General features: G+C 51.3%; 1 protein-coding gene across 1 annotated transcript in view; it reads left to right on the top strand.

The window, feature by feature from the left end:
• Window positions 1–14,612, top strand: part of GABBR2 (gamma-aminobutyric acid type B receptor subunit 2) — a 337,904-nt gene that overhangs the window by 319,204 nt on the left and 4,088 nt on the right. The window contains exons 15-18 of the mRNA XM_037035951.1: window positions 3,236–3,460; window positions 5,302–5,484; window positions 9,273–9,402; window positions 13,182–13,299. Coding sequence (XP_036891846.1) covers window positions 3,236–3,460; window positions 5,302–5,484; window positions 9,273–9,402; window positions 13,182–13,299 — 656 coding nt within the window. The remainder of the gene's footprint in view (window positions 1–3,235; window positions 3,461–5,301; window positions 5,485–9,272; window positions 9,403–13,181; window positions 13,300–14,612) is intronic.

Here is a 14,612-nt window from a genome sequence, read left to right as displayed (position 1 = left end):
GTGCCCAGAATGGAACTGGGACCTTAAAGACTGGCCTAAGGTCCTAGGCTTAGAGAAGGACACCCTCTGGGGACATGGTCACCAGAGCTGTCAGAAATAGGGGACATAGACCCAAGGGCAGAACTGTTGTCAATGGGCTGAGTTGCTGGAAGGCAGCCCTCCGGTCCCTGGAGGAAAGGATTTTGTGTAACACAGCAGTGCTCACAGAAGTGATGGAGCCCCTGGGAAGGAGTGAGCTCCCTGTCACAGGACCTGTACAACACCCGTCACTTGAGTTTCCCCAGCCCTTGTTGAATAGAGTGAAACTAGACTCTTCCGGGGATCCCTTCAGCCTCCCTGTTCTTGATCCTGATGCTGTGAAATTAGATTATGTGACTCAGATTGACTGGTAACTGGATTGATCGGTAGTGTGTTGGCCCTTCATTATCTTCCCCACCCACTTCCAAAGGTGGTTGGAGGTCACAGTCTCTCTTCCAGTGAAGCTAATGCCTTCAATCCCAGCACGTCCATAAAACCGTACTCGACAGCACAAATGCGTTACTGTTTCCAGCGCATGCAGAGCACTGTCTGCAGCCCTCCTGGCCCCTAGGGTTTGTAACTGAAAGCCCCCCTCTTAGCCCCTCCTGCTCTGGAGCCTCGGAATCTCAGAGCCGGAAAGAGCATGCACAGCCCTGGAGGCCCGCTCTGCCGTCAGCAGCCTCGACCCCACAGACCACAGCCAGCATCCCCAGCGAGCGTTCTCTCATCCACTGCTTCCACACCTCTGGTCATGGGGAGCTCACCCCCTTCAACGCAGCCTGTACCAGCCGTGGGTGGCGTATCAGTTTCCTGTGGCTGCCCTAACAAAGTACCACAAATGGGTGGCTTCAAACAACAAATTTATTTCCCCACAGTTCTGGGGGTCTGAGGTCAAGGCAGGGTCGCGCTCTCTCTGAGGCTCCCAGGGGAGAGAGCTTCCTCCTGTCTCCCAGGATCTGGTGGCCCCAGGAGTCCTTGGCTGCTGGCTGCATTGCTCCTGGCTCTGCTCAGCCTTCACATGGCCTTCCCTTCAAGTCTGTCCACCTGTGTCTCTTACGATGACTCTTGTCATTTGATTCCCCCCCCCACCCCGGATAATCCAGGGTGATCTCATGTCAAGATCCTCAATTTTATCTGCCAAGACTTTCTCTGAACAAGGTCACACTTACGGTTTTCATGGATTAGGATGCAGACATATCTTTTAGGACCACCCTTCAAACCACTATAGATGGGTTGCTTTTCTAGAAAGTTCTTCCTTATCCTCAGCAGAAATCAGCCTCCATGGAACCTGTGCCCGTGAGCCCTCACTGCCCTCCTTGAAGAGCCGTAACAAGACACTCTGTTTCCTCCTGGCACTCCAGAGATTTGCAGCCAGCCAGCAGGCCCCCGATTTGCCCACGTTTCGGGGTGGTTTGGTGGCCCACTAGCAGCAGGGCAGAGAGGAGGCACGCAGACCCCCGTCAGAGAGCAGGGGCCCGGCCCCCCCGCTGGCCCTGACACTCACTGCTGAGGGACCCCGCAGGTCCCTTCGCCTGGCCCAGCTTCCCTTCTTCCCCTGTGAGCCACAGGCAGCCCGCCCAGGCCCCTGTGGGATGGCAGGACCTGGGCCCACGGGAACCCGCACACAGCCAGCTTCCACAGCCATTGGTCTCCCCACCCCCATCCGGTGTCTGCTTCCTGGGCCTCTGGTTCCCCATTTTAAAAGGAGTTTTTGAAAAATAAATCGGTCTGTGAAATGACACGCCAAGAAAAAGAGAGGAAAACAGCTACGATGATTCTACAGCATGCTATCAATCACATAATGCCTTTCAAATTCTGGGCAGGACATTTTCACTTATAAACTGCTCTCACATCCGTCCTCTCGTCCCATCTGGAAAGAAGCCCTGTGAGATAGGTATTGTTATCACTCCCATCTCACAGATGTTGAAATATCACAGACATCAGAACTGAGGTCCTGGGAGGCGAAGTGACTTGCCCAGTCACACAGCCCGTGGACAGCAGAGCGGATTCCAGACCCTGCAGCCCCGTGCCAGCGCCCCTTCTATCCACGACGATGCGCTGCAACCTGAACCAGACCCACGATGGGCCCTCACTGTGACGTTCAGTGGCCTGAGCAGGTGTCGGGCGCCCCAGCTGCAGTGATGAGATCAGAGGGGAGAGGGGTCTTTGAGGGGAGGCCTCCTGCAGGTGTTGGACTGCGGCGAAGCCCCTGCACCGGCCAGCAGGCGGCAGCTCTCCCTCCCTCCCTCCCTCCCCACCAGTCCTGCCCTGCGTTGCCTCTGCACTTCCTCTGCGATCGGCCAGCCCCTTAGGCCACCTGTGAAGACACACTCTCTGCACCCTGCTTCAGATTACATTGGAGTTCTACTACGCCCAATTCTGCTGGCAGATACTGGCTAAGACAAAAATAATGATAATAATAATAGTGGTTAAAGAGATAGTTAATTTGTTCATTTCCTTCTCAAGTAAGCAATCCAGGAGAGGTGTGGGTAGCTCCTTGCCCCTCGTGGCTCCCGCGTCTTCCCCAGGCTGCTTCCACACTGTGGTCAGATGGCTGCTGAAGCTCCACCCATCACATTCCACTCCATCTGTTAGGAAGGAGGAAAAGAAACGTACTTCTCTTTAAAGACACTTCCCAGAACTTGTATGCACTTGTACATACTGTATGGCATTGGCCAGAACCTAGTCATGTATAGACTAGGAAATACAGTCTCTTCTGGGTAGCTATGTGCATTGTGGCGGTAACAGAAGTCCCAGACACCGGGGCTCTGCCTGGTTTCCTAGAAAAAAGACTGAACTGAACTTCTACAGACTCATTGCACCTTTGCCACCATACTGCCATATGGCCTTGGAGGAGCCCCCTCCTCTCTCTGGACCTCAGCGTTCTCTATAGAATGAGGGAAAGGGGTTGAGATCATGTCTGATCGTCCCACGGTGGCCTTCCCTTCTGTGGCCTGTGCAGGAACCGGGGGTGGGGGCGGAGGACTGCTGCACAGCTGTATCACTCCCCGTCCGCACCCCCAGATTCACCCCAGGGCCATGAGTGAAGACGGACCGTGACATCCAAAAGACCTGGAGGGACAGCAAAGCCCCAGGCTCCCTCCCCGTAGTCCCCGCCTCCCGAGCAGCCTGCAGTGCAGTTCCTTAGCTGCTCAGAGCAGCGAGCGTGTGCCGCCCCTCGGAAATGACCTTCTTCCCTTTCTCTTCACCGTTTCAGTTGTTCGGTTGTTTCTTAGCTTGGGAGACCCGCAACGTCAGCATCCCCGCACTCAACGACAGCAAGTACATCGGGATGAGCGTCTACAACGTGGGCATCATGTGCATCATCGGGGCCGCCGTCTCCTTCCTGACCCGGGACCAGCCCAACGTGCAGTTCTGCATCGTGGCCCTGGTCATCATCTTCTGCAGCACCATCACCCTCTGCCTCGTGTTCGTGCCCAAGGTACCGCCCGGCCGCTGGGCCTCCTGCCCCGGCCCCCACCAGGGGCTTGCCGACTCGCCTCCCCTTCCTAAGTTCTTTCTGCACCTGCTGTTTTTAGTGATGGTCACAATTCGCACCACGCAAAGTTGGGAAAATGCAGAAAAGTAAAAACCAGATTGTACAGAAACCCCACATAGTCCCACTACCCCAAAATAGTCACTGTTGATGTTTTGTTGGGGTGTTTTTACTGTTACTATTTTGGATGTGTTTCTTCCAGGGCTTTTTTAATAATTAGACATTGAAGCTTTTTTTGGATATGGCTGTGATTATAGCACAAATATTGCTTTGTAGTTTGCCGTTTTCACCTAATTTGTGTCCTTTGCATTCCCCCACCTTTATAACCATCACTGAGGGGAAGTTCCATATTTACTGGTGCACTTAATCTCTTGTGGGTGAGCATTACAGTCGTCTCCAGGCTTTTTGTACTGTAAATAACTTTTTTTCTACATGCACATTCTCCTTGTTTCCAATCAATCCCTTAAGGTGGAGTGGCAGCAGTGGTGTCAGTGGGTCAGAAAGAATGGCCACCTTAACAGCCACTTACATTTTTCATTCATCTGAAAAGCTGGCCTTCAAGACCACCCTGGGAGGTAGTTTTCAAACATCATCCCACCCCTCAACGGGCTGAGGAACCGGAGACCTTGACCTCCCGGGAGCCCGAGGGGAGCCAGACCTCCGTGGGTCTGGTGGGTCTCAAGGGTAGAGACCAGCAGGAAGCAGAGAGAGTTGTTGGCCCTCTCGGGAGTGGGAGCGTCTGCCCAGGAGGAGGAGCAGGGAGAAGTCACTCAGGCTCCTTCCTCCCCGAGAGGCTGGCTGCACTCACCTGCATCTTCCCCAGTGCCCTGTCAGCCCCCAAGCAGTGTCAGCTCTGCCCTGAATGCCTCTGGCGTGCCCTCCTTCCTTCTCTAGTTGCCAGCACCTGCCCAGGCTCCAGGCTGGTGTCACGGCTCCTCTGCCTGCACCCAAAACATGCCCCATGAGTCTAAGCCCAGGTCCTACCGTGCCACTCAGCTCTGTCACCCTCCGTAGGTCAAGTCTCTGACCCTGCGCTGCCCTTCGTCTCCTCCAGTCCCCCCAGAAATCCCAGTCCACCATCCAAACCGCCCTTTCCACAAGTGCCCCGAGCCCCAGGCCTCCCTGTGAGGGTGTATGCCGTTTCTTCCCCCTGGGCTTCCCTTATGCTCACCATCCTTCCAGACCTTGCACAGAGCTCAGCCCCTCTCCTCTGGACCACGAGCTCCGGGCCTTCAGGGGTCAGGGCTCTAGGCTCAGTCGGCCCCTGCCCTGCAGGACTGAGCCCACAGCCTGCTTCAAACCCCAAATGTTTCTCGACTAAAGGAATAAGATCAGGGTCAAGTGGCAACCTTTTCTCTAATGTATAAATGGCTTTGTCTGCAACACAGCTACTCACTGGTCACTCATCGGTGGTTCTAACAGGGGGAAGCCATCACTTCCCTCCATCCCGTTGTCATCACAACTGTCACCCTCAGGTTTATTTCTCTCACCTGGGCAAGGCCCAAGGCAGAGCGAGGCTCAGTGGAGCTAGGCCTGGGGGCCCAAGGCGGGCTCTGTAGGGTGGTTGGGGTGCCAGTGGAAAAGGGGTCTGGGGGCCAGACCTGCACTGAAAGGAGGGACATGGAGACCCAGAGAAGGAAGGGCCTGCCCAGGTCACACACAAGGGGATGTCAGGCAGTCCTGTGTCCCTTCTGTGGCCCCATGGCCTCCAGTGCAGGACCTGCTGGAAGAACTGGGTGGAGGAGGGCTGTGGGGCTCTCTCTTCACACCTGCCTGTGTCCTTGCAGCTGATCACTCTGAGGACAAACCCAGACGCAGCCACTCAGAACCGACGGTTCCAGTTCACTCAGAATCAGAAAAAAGAAGATTCTAAAACGTCCACCTCAGTCACCAGCGTGAACCAAGCAAGCACATCCCGCCTGGAGGGCCTGCAGTCCGAAAACCACCGCCTGCGGATGAAGATCACAGAGGTACCTCCCGCGGCACTGCCGCCCGGATGCAGGGACTCTCGGGCCTGCTGCTGCCACCACACCTCCCCTGGGACAGCCCTGCATCATGGCTGTGCAGTCCCACCTGCTGCCACTGCGGCTGCAAGAATGGGGGGGAGGAGCGAGGGCATGAACTATACAGAGGCCATTAGCCAGAATCCGGCAGAAGTTTATCACCCACCTGGGCCAGGCTCTGGGGGCCCAGCAATGCCCTGATTCAAGTCAGACATCCCCAGAAAGAAAGGCATTCTTAGAGATCGGTGAACTTCCAGATTAGAGTTGGAAAGCCTCAGTCGTACACCTCCTGTGAGTATCCTCTGCTTCTCACATAGGACACTTCCCCTCTGACACTTCTGGTCACCAAATATGGAGGTGGGGATGTTCCCCACACCAAGCAATTCTCTGTGACACCACCTGGGTGTCCGAGAATTTAGCTCAGTTCTAACACTGTCTACCTGGAGACAGTGTCAGATCCCACAGGTGAAAGGCTCGGTCCCTCAATGCCACTCCCACCCCGCTTCAGATGCCAAGCACAAGTCATAGGCTGTGGACCTACGACAACCCCAGGTTGTCCTCAACTTCAGTCCAACTTAGCTACAGATCGGAGGGTCCCACGATCCCCTCCTCAGGTTCAAATACTTTGCTAGAGCAGCTCACAGAACTCAGGGAAATGCTTACGCTCACCACTTTATTAAGGGGTATGATAAAGGATACGGAGGAACAGCCACATAATGAGAAACACAGGGCAGGGTCTGGGAGGGCCCCGAGCACGGGAGCTCTGCCCCCACGAGGCTGGGGTGTGTCATCTTCCCGGCGTGGAGGTTCATCTGCCAGCCTCGGAGCTCTCTGAACCTGGTACTTCTGGGATTACTGTGGAGGCTCCACCACGCAGGCCTGACCCATCATTAAGTCCATTTTCAGCCCTTCTCTCTATCTCAAGGGGGAAAGGGTGGGGCCAGAAATCCCAAGCATCTAATCATGGCTTGGTCTTCCTGCTGACCAGCCCTCCCCCGGGAGCCCACCCAGAGTTGCCTCATGAAAGAAAAAAACATGCCTATCGCTCAGGAAATTATAAGGATTTTCGGGAACCCAGGCAGCAGAGGACAAAGTAGACCTTCTGTTACTTCACAAGTACCTTCCTAACTGTGTGCTCCTCCTCAATTTTTCACTCTCCCTACACACCCCGTAATCACCTGCATCTGTATCCCACGAGAGGAGGAAGTGAAGGGACACCTTCGGGAAAGAGAGCGCGCGCAGCAGCAGACCGGGCCTCTGTCCAGAAGGTCCTTACCTGGAGCTTCAGTATTTCAGTTATATCCAGCCCAAACTGGATTCCTCTGTGCCCAGCCAAACCTCAAATTCTGCACTTCCTATACCAGGGAGGGGAAACCAAATTACCTTCTTCTGCCCACCCCTCCCTTTGGGTCAGTGGTTGGGGCTGGGCCCACGGTGCCTGGGCCCTGTGTTTGATAGAAGAATTCGGATTCGATGGGACTCAGAGGAACAAAGGAGGGTGTACTGGTTAGGATACTGGCTAAGTCTCCGTGCCAAAGAGTCACCCAAATAAAGTCGTCCAAAGAAAATATACATTTATTTCTCTCTCACATAACAGTGCCAAGGAGAGAAGCCCAGGTGGGCGGGCAGCTCTGCTCCCCAAGGTCATTGCCAATGAGACTCCTTCACTCTGGCCTGCTGCTCCCCCAGGTGTTTGCTGTCCTCAGCTGTACAGTTAAAGCCAGGAGGCAGGCATGTCCTGTTCTCAGTCTCAGGAAGGAAAGAGAGAGGAAGTCCATGCAGGGGATTGCCCTTCAACAAGGGAAACAAAACCGTGCACCCTTGGGGTTCGCTCCAGTCACATTGACAAGAACTCACGCGTCACGCTGAGCCATGGGGAGGTTAGGAACCACAGTCTCTAGCTAAGAGTCCCAAGGAACAGGGTCATCAGGTTAGATACAGGATGCCCAGTTAAATTTTAACTTCAGACAAACAACCAATCGTATTTGTTAATGTAAGTATGGCCCACACAATATTGGGCATATACTTATTCTAAACACTGATTCCTTATGATCTGAAATTCAAATGTGACTGAGCATCTTGTATATTTAGTTGCTAATCTGGTCGTGCCCACCATGGGGGCTCCCCGGAGTCCGCCACAAAGCCCTCCCCACAGTCATCTGTGCCCCCAAAGCCGACTGCCAGAGGGAGCAGCCCTCCGTTGCCACCGGAGCACAGCGGGAAAGCTTCCGGGTCCTGGGCTCCACGTGCGCACTCCATCCCTGAGCGGGGCTCACTCAGAGAAACCCAGACCCCAAGCCTCTGCCAGAGCCATCCAGCATTGGGCTGGTTCTCCTGGAGTTGAATCACCATCTGGCTTCCTGTTGGTTCTCCAGGAGGAGAACCACCCTTTGACCCTTAGCCTTGCCTTTTGAGTCCCACAAAAAAAGGTCTCTCTCCCCTCCTCCTCCACGTGAAAACTTATTAAACAATTCATGGCTGTGCCCTTGATATCAGAACAGCACCTTTTTTTTTTAATTATTTCCTTTTTTCATAGTATTTTTTAAGATTATTTATTTATTTATTTATCTTTAGAGGGAAAGGAGAGAGGGAGAGAAACATCAATGTATGGTTGCCTTTTGTGCATCCCCTGCTGGTAGTTAGCCTGCAAGGAACCGGCCTGCAACCCAGGCATGTGCCCTGACTGCGAATCGAACCGTGATCGTCTGGTTCGCAGGCCTGGGCTCAATCCACTGAGCTACACCAGCCAGGGCTAGAACAGCACCTTTCATTTTGTATGGTGCCCCCCTTATATTGCAGGGAGTTGCTCACTCCCCTCCCTAACTACCATCCGCTCCCCAACACACACCCATTCCCCAGAATTCTCAGGGGCCAAACTGGCCAGGGCTTGCTTCTGAGTTTTATAGTGGGTTCAGCACAAATAACGCCCCTGTTTTATTGCAAAATGATAAGCATGCAATTCTGTAACTTAACAATGTCACACTCAACACACCATATGATCTTTTAGGTGAAATGTTCAAATGAAAACTATAAATTACTACACCCATAATATTACCCTACCAACCACACTCAGGCAGGCGTCACTTTGTCTGGACCCTGGGAGTGACAGGACTCTATCCTGCTCGACTCCTCTGAAGGCACCACTACTGACCTACATATGTGACAGTGTGAGACCCAAAGCTGACCAGTCCTGCAGACCTGTCCCCCCCAAGGGTTCTGCTAGTATCAATGATAATAATTACAGGAATATTATAGTAATAGGTTATTCATACTATATGTCAAGCACTGGGCTAAACTTTCATTCTATTATCTTATTTAATCTTCACAAGATCCCTGTGAGGTAGGTACTATTACTGCCCCGTTCTACAGGCGAAGGAACTGACACTTACTTGTCACCGGCCAGCTCACAGCCAGTAAGGAGCAGCCCCGGGTTTGCCCCTAGCTTGTCCAGCTTCACAACTTGCGCTGTGACACTCTCCCCTGCTCCGCCGCCCCAGGCTGCTCCAGCAAGGCACAGCCCGCACTGGACACATCATCCCAAAGCCCAGGCCCCTCTCTTCGCAGCTTCTCCTGGAACAAGAGCCGGCAGGAGCCTTCTGCGTCTCTCCCCCAACACGCAGCAGCCCTTCTGGCTCTCAGTGCCCCCCCAGAGCCAGCCCAAGGCCCAGCCCTGTAACCCTGTGTGTCACTTCTTGGCTCTTGAGGCCTGGCTGTTGGGCCAGAGCTCTGACTTATCTGGAGCCTTTGTCTTCTAGCTGGATAAAGACTTGGAAGAGGTCACCATGCAGCTGCAGGACACGCCAGAAAAGACTACCTACATTAAACAGAACCATTACCAAGAGCTCAATGACATCCTCAGCCTGGGGAACTTCACCGAGAGCACAGGTAAGAGGAGGCGGGGCCCCTGTAGTGGGGGGGCCTGGGGATCGGACCCCAGCCACCAACCTTGCACTTGATATGTGAAGAACCTGGGGTTAGGGAGGGGCAGGGCTGGACTGAAGTCACACAAGCAGAGCAGAAGCATCTGCAGCCCACACCTCTGTCCACGATCCAGTGTCCTTCTGGAGCCCCACCCCGCCTGGAGCTGGGGCTTCCGTTTCTCGAACCCCTGGGCTCCAGGTGCTCATCTGCACACGTGGCCGGCGTCCCCAGGGTTCTGACTGGGGCGCGTCGGTCTGACAGAGCGCCTGCACTTCTCCCAACAATGGGACTCAGTTTCCGCCACCCAATCAATGTGCAGGGAAGGGGTGGTCAGTGGGGTACAGCACGGCCCTGGCCTCCCCAGCCTCCTGGGAAGTGCAGGCTGCCATGACACCAGCCATTTCTCGCCTACATTTCACCTTTAGAAGGTCACCATTGTTGGTGAGAATGTGGAAACGAGCATTCTCCTGCAACGTGTGGGAAGCCGGTCTGGCCCTCTCCAAATGTTAGATGCGAAACCTCTCGCCTGGCAGCTCCACCCGCAGGAGCCTGCCCTTGGAAATGCTCCCACGTGGGCAAAGATGGAGACGCACGCTGGGCACCACAACGTTATTTTTAGGGAAGAAAAACTGGAATTAATTGTCATTATTTGGGGTAGTTTCATTGATTATGATACAACCAAACAAGGCGCACCATGCGGCTATGAAAAAGTGAGGGGGATCTATTTGTGCGGGTATGGCAAGACCTCCGAGTGAAAAGCAGGATGAAGACCAGCATTACGCGGCACACAGACACACGCGTGTGTGTGTGCAAGTGAGTCTTCTGCAAAGATTTGGAAGGACACACACCAAAGCGTTAACAGTCTCCACCTGTGTGGAAGGGGGGGCAGTATGTGGGGGGATGGGCTNACGTGGGCAAAGATGGAGACGCACGCTGGGCACCACAACGTTATTTTTAGGGAAGAAAAACTGGAATTAATTGTCATTATTTGGGGTAGTTTCATTGATTATGATACAACCAAACAAGGCGCACCATGCGGCTATGAAAAAGTGAGGGGGATCTATTTGTGCGGGTATGACAAGACCTCCAAGTGAAAAGCAGGATGAAGACCAGCATTACGCGGCACACAGACACACGCGTGTGTGTGTGCAAGTGTGTCTTCTGCAAAGATTTGGAAGGACACACACCAAAGCGTTAACAGTCTCCACCTGTGTGGAAGGGGGGCCAGTATGTGGGGGGATGGGCGAGAAGGGGATCTTTACATTTCATTTTATATGCTTCTCTGTTGTTTGCATCTTGTCATTTGCATATATTCATTTCTGTTATAAGATTTTTAAGTCAATGAAAAATCTTATATCACATAAGTAATAAGTATGCTTATAATTGATTTTATTGTATATAATATAATTAGTATATTATGAAAGCAATATTATAAACTTATTATACAAGACATTTATTGTTTAAAATGGGTTAAATTGAGGTAAATAACAAGGAAATTGAAAGAATAAAAATTACTCCTAGTAATTTTAGTATCTGGAAAAGGTAGTCATTTAATACATTTCATCAGGAAAAATGGGTAGCCATTTGGAAAAAAAATAATGTTAGATGCTTACCTCACTCTTTACACAAAAATCCAAGTGGGTAAATGATAAACATAAAAGGTGAAACCATGAATATACTAGAAGAATTTATTTTATGATCTCAGAAGAGGGAAAGCCTTCTTAAGTTTGATACCAGACACGGAAACCACAAAAGACTGACAAATTAAACTACAAAAGAAAAATTTTTAACAGTGCGAATGCTATCATAAGTACAGTCAAAAAGTTAAACAACAAAGTACACCAAAAAGTGCTACAACTCAGGCAATAGGCCCATGCCCTTATGTATAAGGAGAAATTATGTGTCATTGTGTATGAAGTGTGTATAACTGTATGAACTCTGATAAGAAAAGACCAACAAGCCAAAGGAGAAGTGGGCAGGAGAGACCTGACCACGGGAAGCACAGGTGGTTCTTGTGCTTCTGAAGAGATGCTCAGTCTTGCCCCTTACTCAGTGGTGCAGAGTAAATCTGCAGTGACACCATGTTCACCCATGAGGCTAGACTGGTCAAGTTCAGAGATGAAAAAGTTGCAGGGAATGAGAGGAGACGGGTGGAAAATGGGGCACTCTCTGAACACTGCTGGTTGGCACAGAAGTTGTTCTAATCCAGCAATTCCACGTTTGGAGTTTCTCCTAAGGCTAAATGTCAGGCAACTGTCGTTACCCTGATACTTAAGTTTTATAAAGTCGTTGTGAAATGTGAATTTGTGGCTTCTGACCCACCACTCTTCGGGGAAATACGGGGTTAGTTCCTGCAAGTCTGTTACAGGTTGGCACTTTTGTCGGTGGATCAGTACAAACCCTGCTTTATGTGTATTTGTCTAAAGACACCTATTTACTGTGCATTGAGGATGCGCTTACATCAAACTCACAGCCAGGAGCACACCACTTATGCCTGAACGAACACACATGCTTTCTCCAGGCACATCTCGGCTCAGGAACCCTGGGCAGCGCTTCAGCATACAGTTGGGGCCACTTTTAACAGGGAAATCACCAGCATAAAGCCCCAAAGTATGAAAAATGTGGCCCTAAATAGACCACGAAAATCCACTTATTCATAGAACGAGGGCTGAAACAAGAAGGCAGAGTCGACCTCACGGGGGAATGTGCGTGTCCTGCAACTCCAGTTTTCCGATACTTTGTGTGTGTCAGCAAGTGACCACAGAAGCATCACAAGTACTGACTTCGAAACTACGGATAAACTTTAGTGAGTGGGAGAGTTTACAAAGACAGACTCATGAATAAGGAGAACTGACAGCGCTCCATGGGTGCAAAATGACATGTATGAAGTTGAGCGGTGCAGGGGAAGAAGGCAACACTCTCCAGATGAATCCAGATCTCTCGGTGGGGAACAGGGGTTCATAGCTCCGACTCCTTTAACTCCCCCCAGCTTGTCCGAGGCACAAAGTGGGTTGACAGCAGCCACATCATTATGTTCTGTGGACACACGGTGTTTCTTTGAATGGAGGCCCCATACGTACCTACTAGGATGTAACTAATCCATTATACTGAACAGATTAGGATCAGTTCCAAATATCATAAACGATACTGATTTGAACATCCTGTATGCATCTCCACGCGGATCTTTAATTACTCCCTAAGGATGATTCCCAGAGTGGGAATTCTGAGCGGAAAACATACGCGCTCCCCACAGTGTCCGATGCTTCCTGACAGCGCCCTCCAGAAAGGCTGTATCCATTTCAACTCCCACCAGAAGATTACTGTTATTAATATTTTAAATTCTTGGGAAATATACCTTGGAGATTTTTCTTTGTCATTTTACATCCCTGGGTACCAGTGAAAAGGGCCTTCAGATTAGAACCTCTAATGTCTGTTGCCTTCATTGGTTGACATGATTTCCCTCCCCCACCACCGCCCCACCTTTTTTTCCTTGGAGGAAAGGTGGGCACAGGGAAAGCCACACACACCTCTGCAGCAAGCCACTTCCGTCCCTGGGTGGGGGCTCTCAGCTCTCTGCCTTGGTCCCCGGAGAGCTGTGGAAGTGACCAAGGCATGGAGAATGCAAAGAGAGGCTGGGCTCTTTTGCATTCTCTCTCCTTCGGCAGCAACCTAAAAAGAAGTGTATTGTCGACTTAAAACTTGAGTTAATATGGTGTGTTATGATATTGTTGTTTTGCATTCAGATGGAGGAAAGGCCATTTTAAAAAATCACCTCGACCAAAACCCCCAGCTTCAGTGGAGCACAACAGAGCCCTCGCGGACATGCAAAGACCCCGTAGAAGACATAAACTCCCCAGAACAGTAAGTGCCTCCTTCCCCTTGAGAATGCCTGCTGGAGCGCACTCGACTCCTGCAGAACAGTTTACAGTTCACACCGTGTTGGCAGGTGCGTTACTGCATTTGAACTCCACGGCCGTCCCACACGGCAGTCAGATGGCAATGCTCACTTTACAGATGAGAACACTAATATTCACAGAGGGGAGGTGACTCGTCAAAGCTCACCCCGTTGCTAAGTGCAGGAGATAGGATTGGAACTCGGATCTAATATCAAATCCCATGTTCTCCACTGTAGTGCACTGCCCTTGTTATATAGGAAATTTAATCTTTTTTTTTTAAAGATTTTATTTATTTATTTATCTTTAGAGGGGAAGGACAGAGGGAGAGAAACATCAATGTATGGTTGCCTTTTTGTGCATCCCCTGCTGGTAGTTAGCCTGCAAGGAACCGGTTTGCAACCCAGGCATGTGCCCTGACTGGGAATCGAACCGCGATCCTCTGGTTCGCAGGCCCGCGCTCAATCCACTGAGCTATGCCAGCCAGGGCAGGAAATTTAATCTTGCTAAGCATGTTTACTTAATGATTTACTGAGACCTACTATGTGTCAGACACAGCAGTGAAGAAAACAGACAAAAAGTGCTTCCTTTGTGGAGTTTCCAATCTATCTGGTAAGACAACTTAATTTAAAAAACAAAACCTGGTATTTTAAATGACAGATGCTTTGGAGAAAAACAGAGCAGGGAAGGGGGTCAGGAGTGTAATTTTAAATGGGGCGGTCGGAGGAGACTCAGTAAGAAGGTAGCATCACAGCAAAGACCTGGGCATCTCAGTTCACTTTGTTCCCATGGGTGGTGTTTAGTTCTTCCCAGCTCCCAGCAGATTGGAAGCAGAGATGAGAAATGTCAACCCTGCAAGCTGGCTCTTGGGAAGTGACTTGCAGTGAAGAACCAGCAAAAACAGCTGAATCACCAACTGCAGAGTCATTTTGGGCCATTCACTGTTAGAACTAATAGCCTCTCAAACCAATGAGCTCCAAGGCTCACTGGCTTCCAGTCCAGAACAATCACTGAGGGTTACATGGCCTGCATCGGCGGTTCACCTGTCAATTCCCTACACTATAGTGTCAGCACCTTGACCGTAAGATACGGGTCCTTCACAGGTCCCTTGGACTGAACACATGTTGGAGCACCAAGTAGATGCTTAGCAAGTGTCTGTTGAATGAATGAAAATGTGAACAGGGTCCCACGGGACAGCAGAATGCTATGGCTCTGACAGCCACACAGGTGCCTGCCTTGCCCAGCTAGATGGCCCCGCCAGGAAGGCTCAGACAAGGCACC

Source organism: Sturnira hondurensis, unplaced genomic scaffold (assembly GCF_014824575.4).
Source record: "Sturnira hondurensis isolate 20B ecotype Veracruz unplaced genomic scaffold, ASM1482457v3 Scaffold0022566, whole genome shotgun sequence".
Lineage (NCBI taxonomy): Eukaryota > Metazoa > Chordata > Mammalia > Chiroptera > Phyllostomidae > Sturnira > Sturnira hondurensis.
This window is presented reverse-complemented; position numbering and strand designations above follow the sequence as displayed.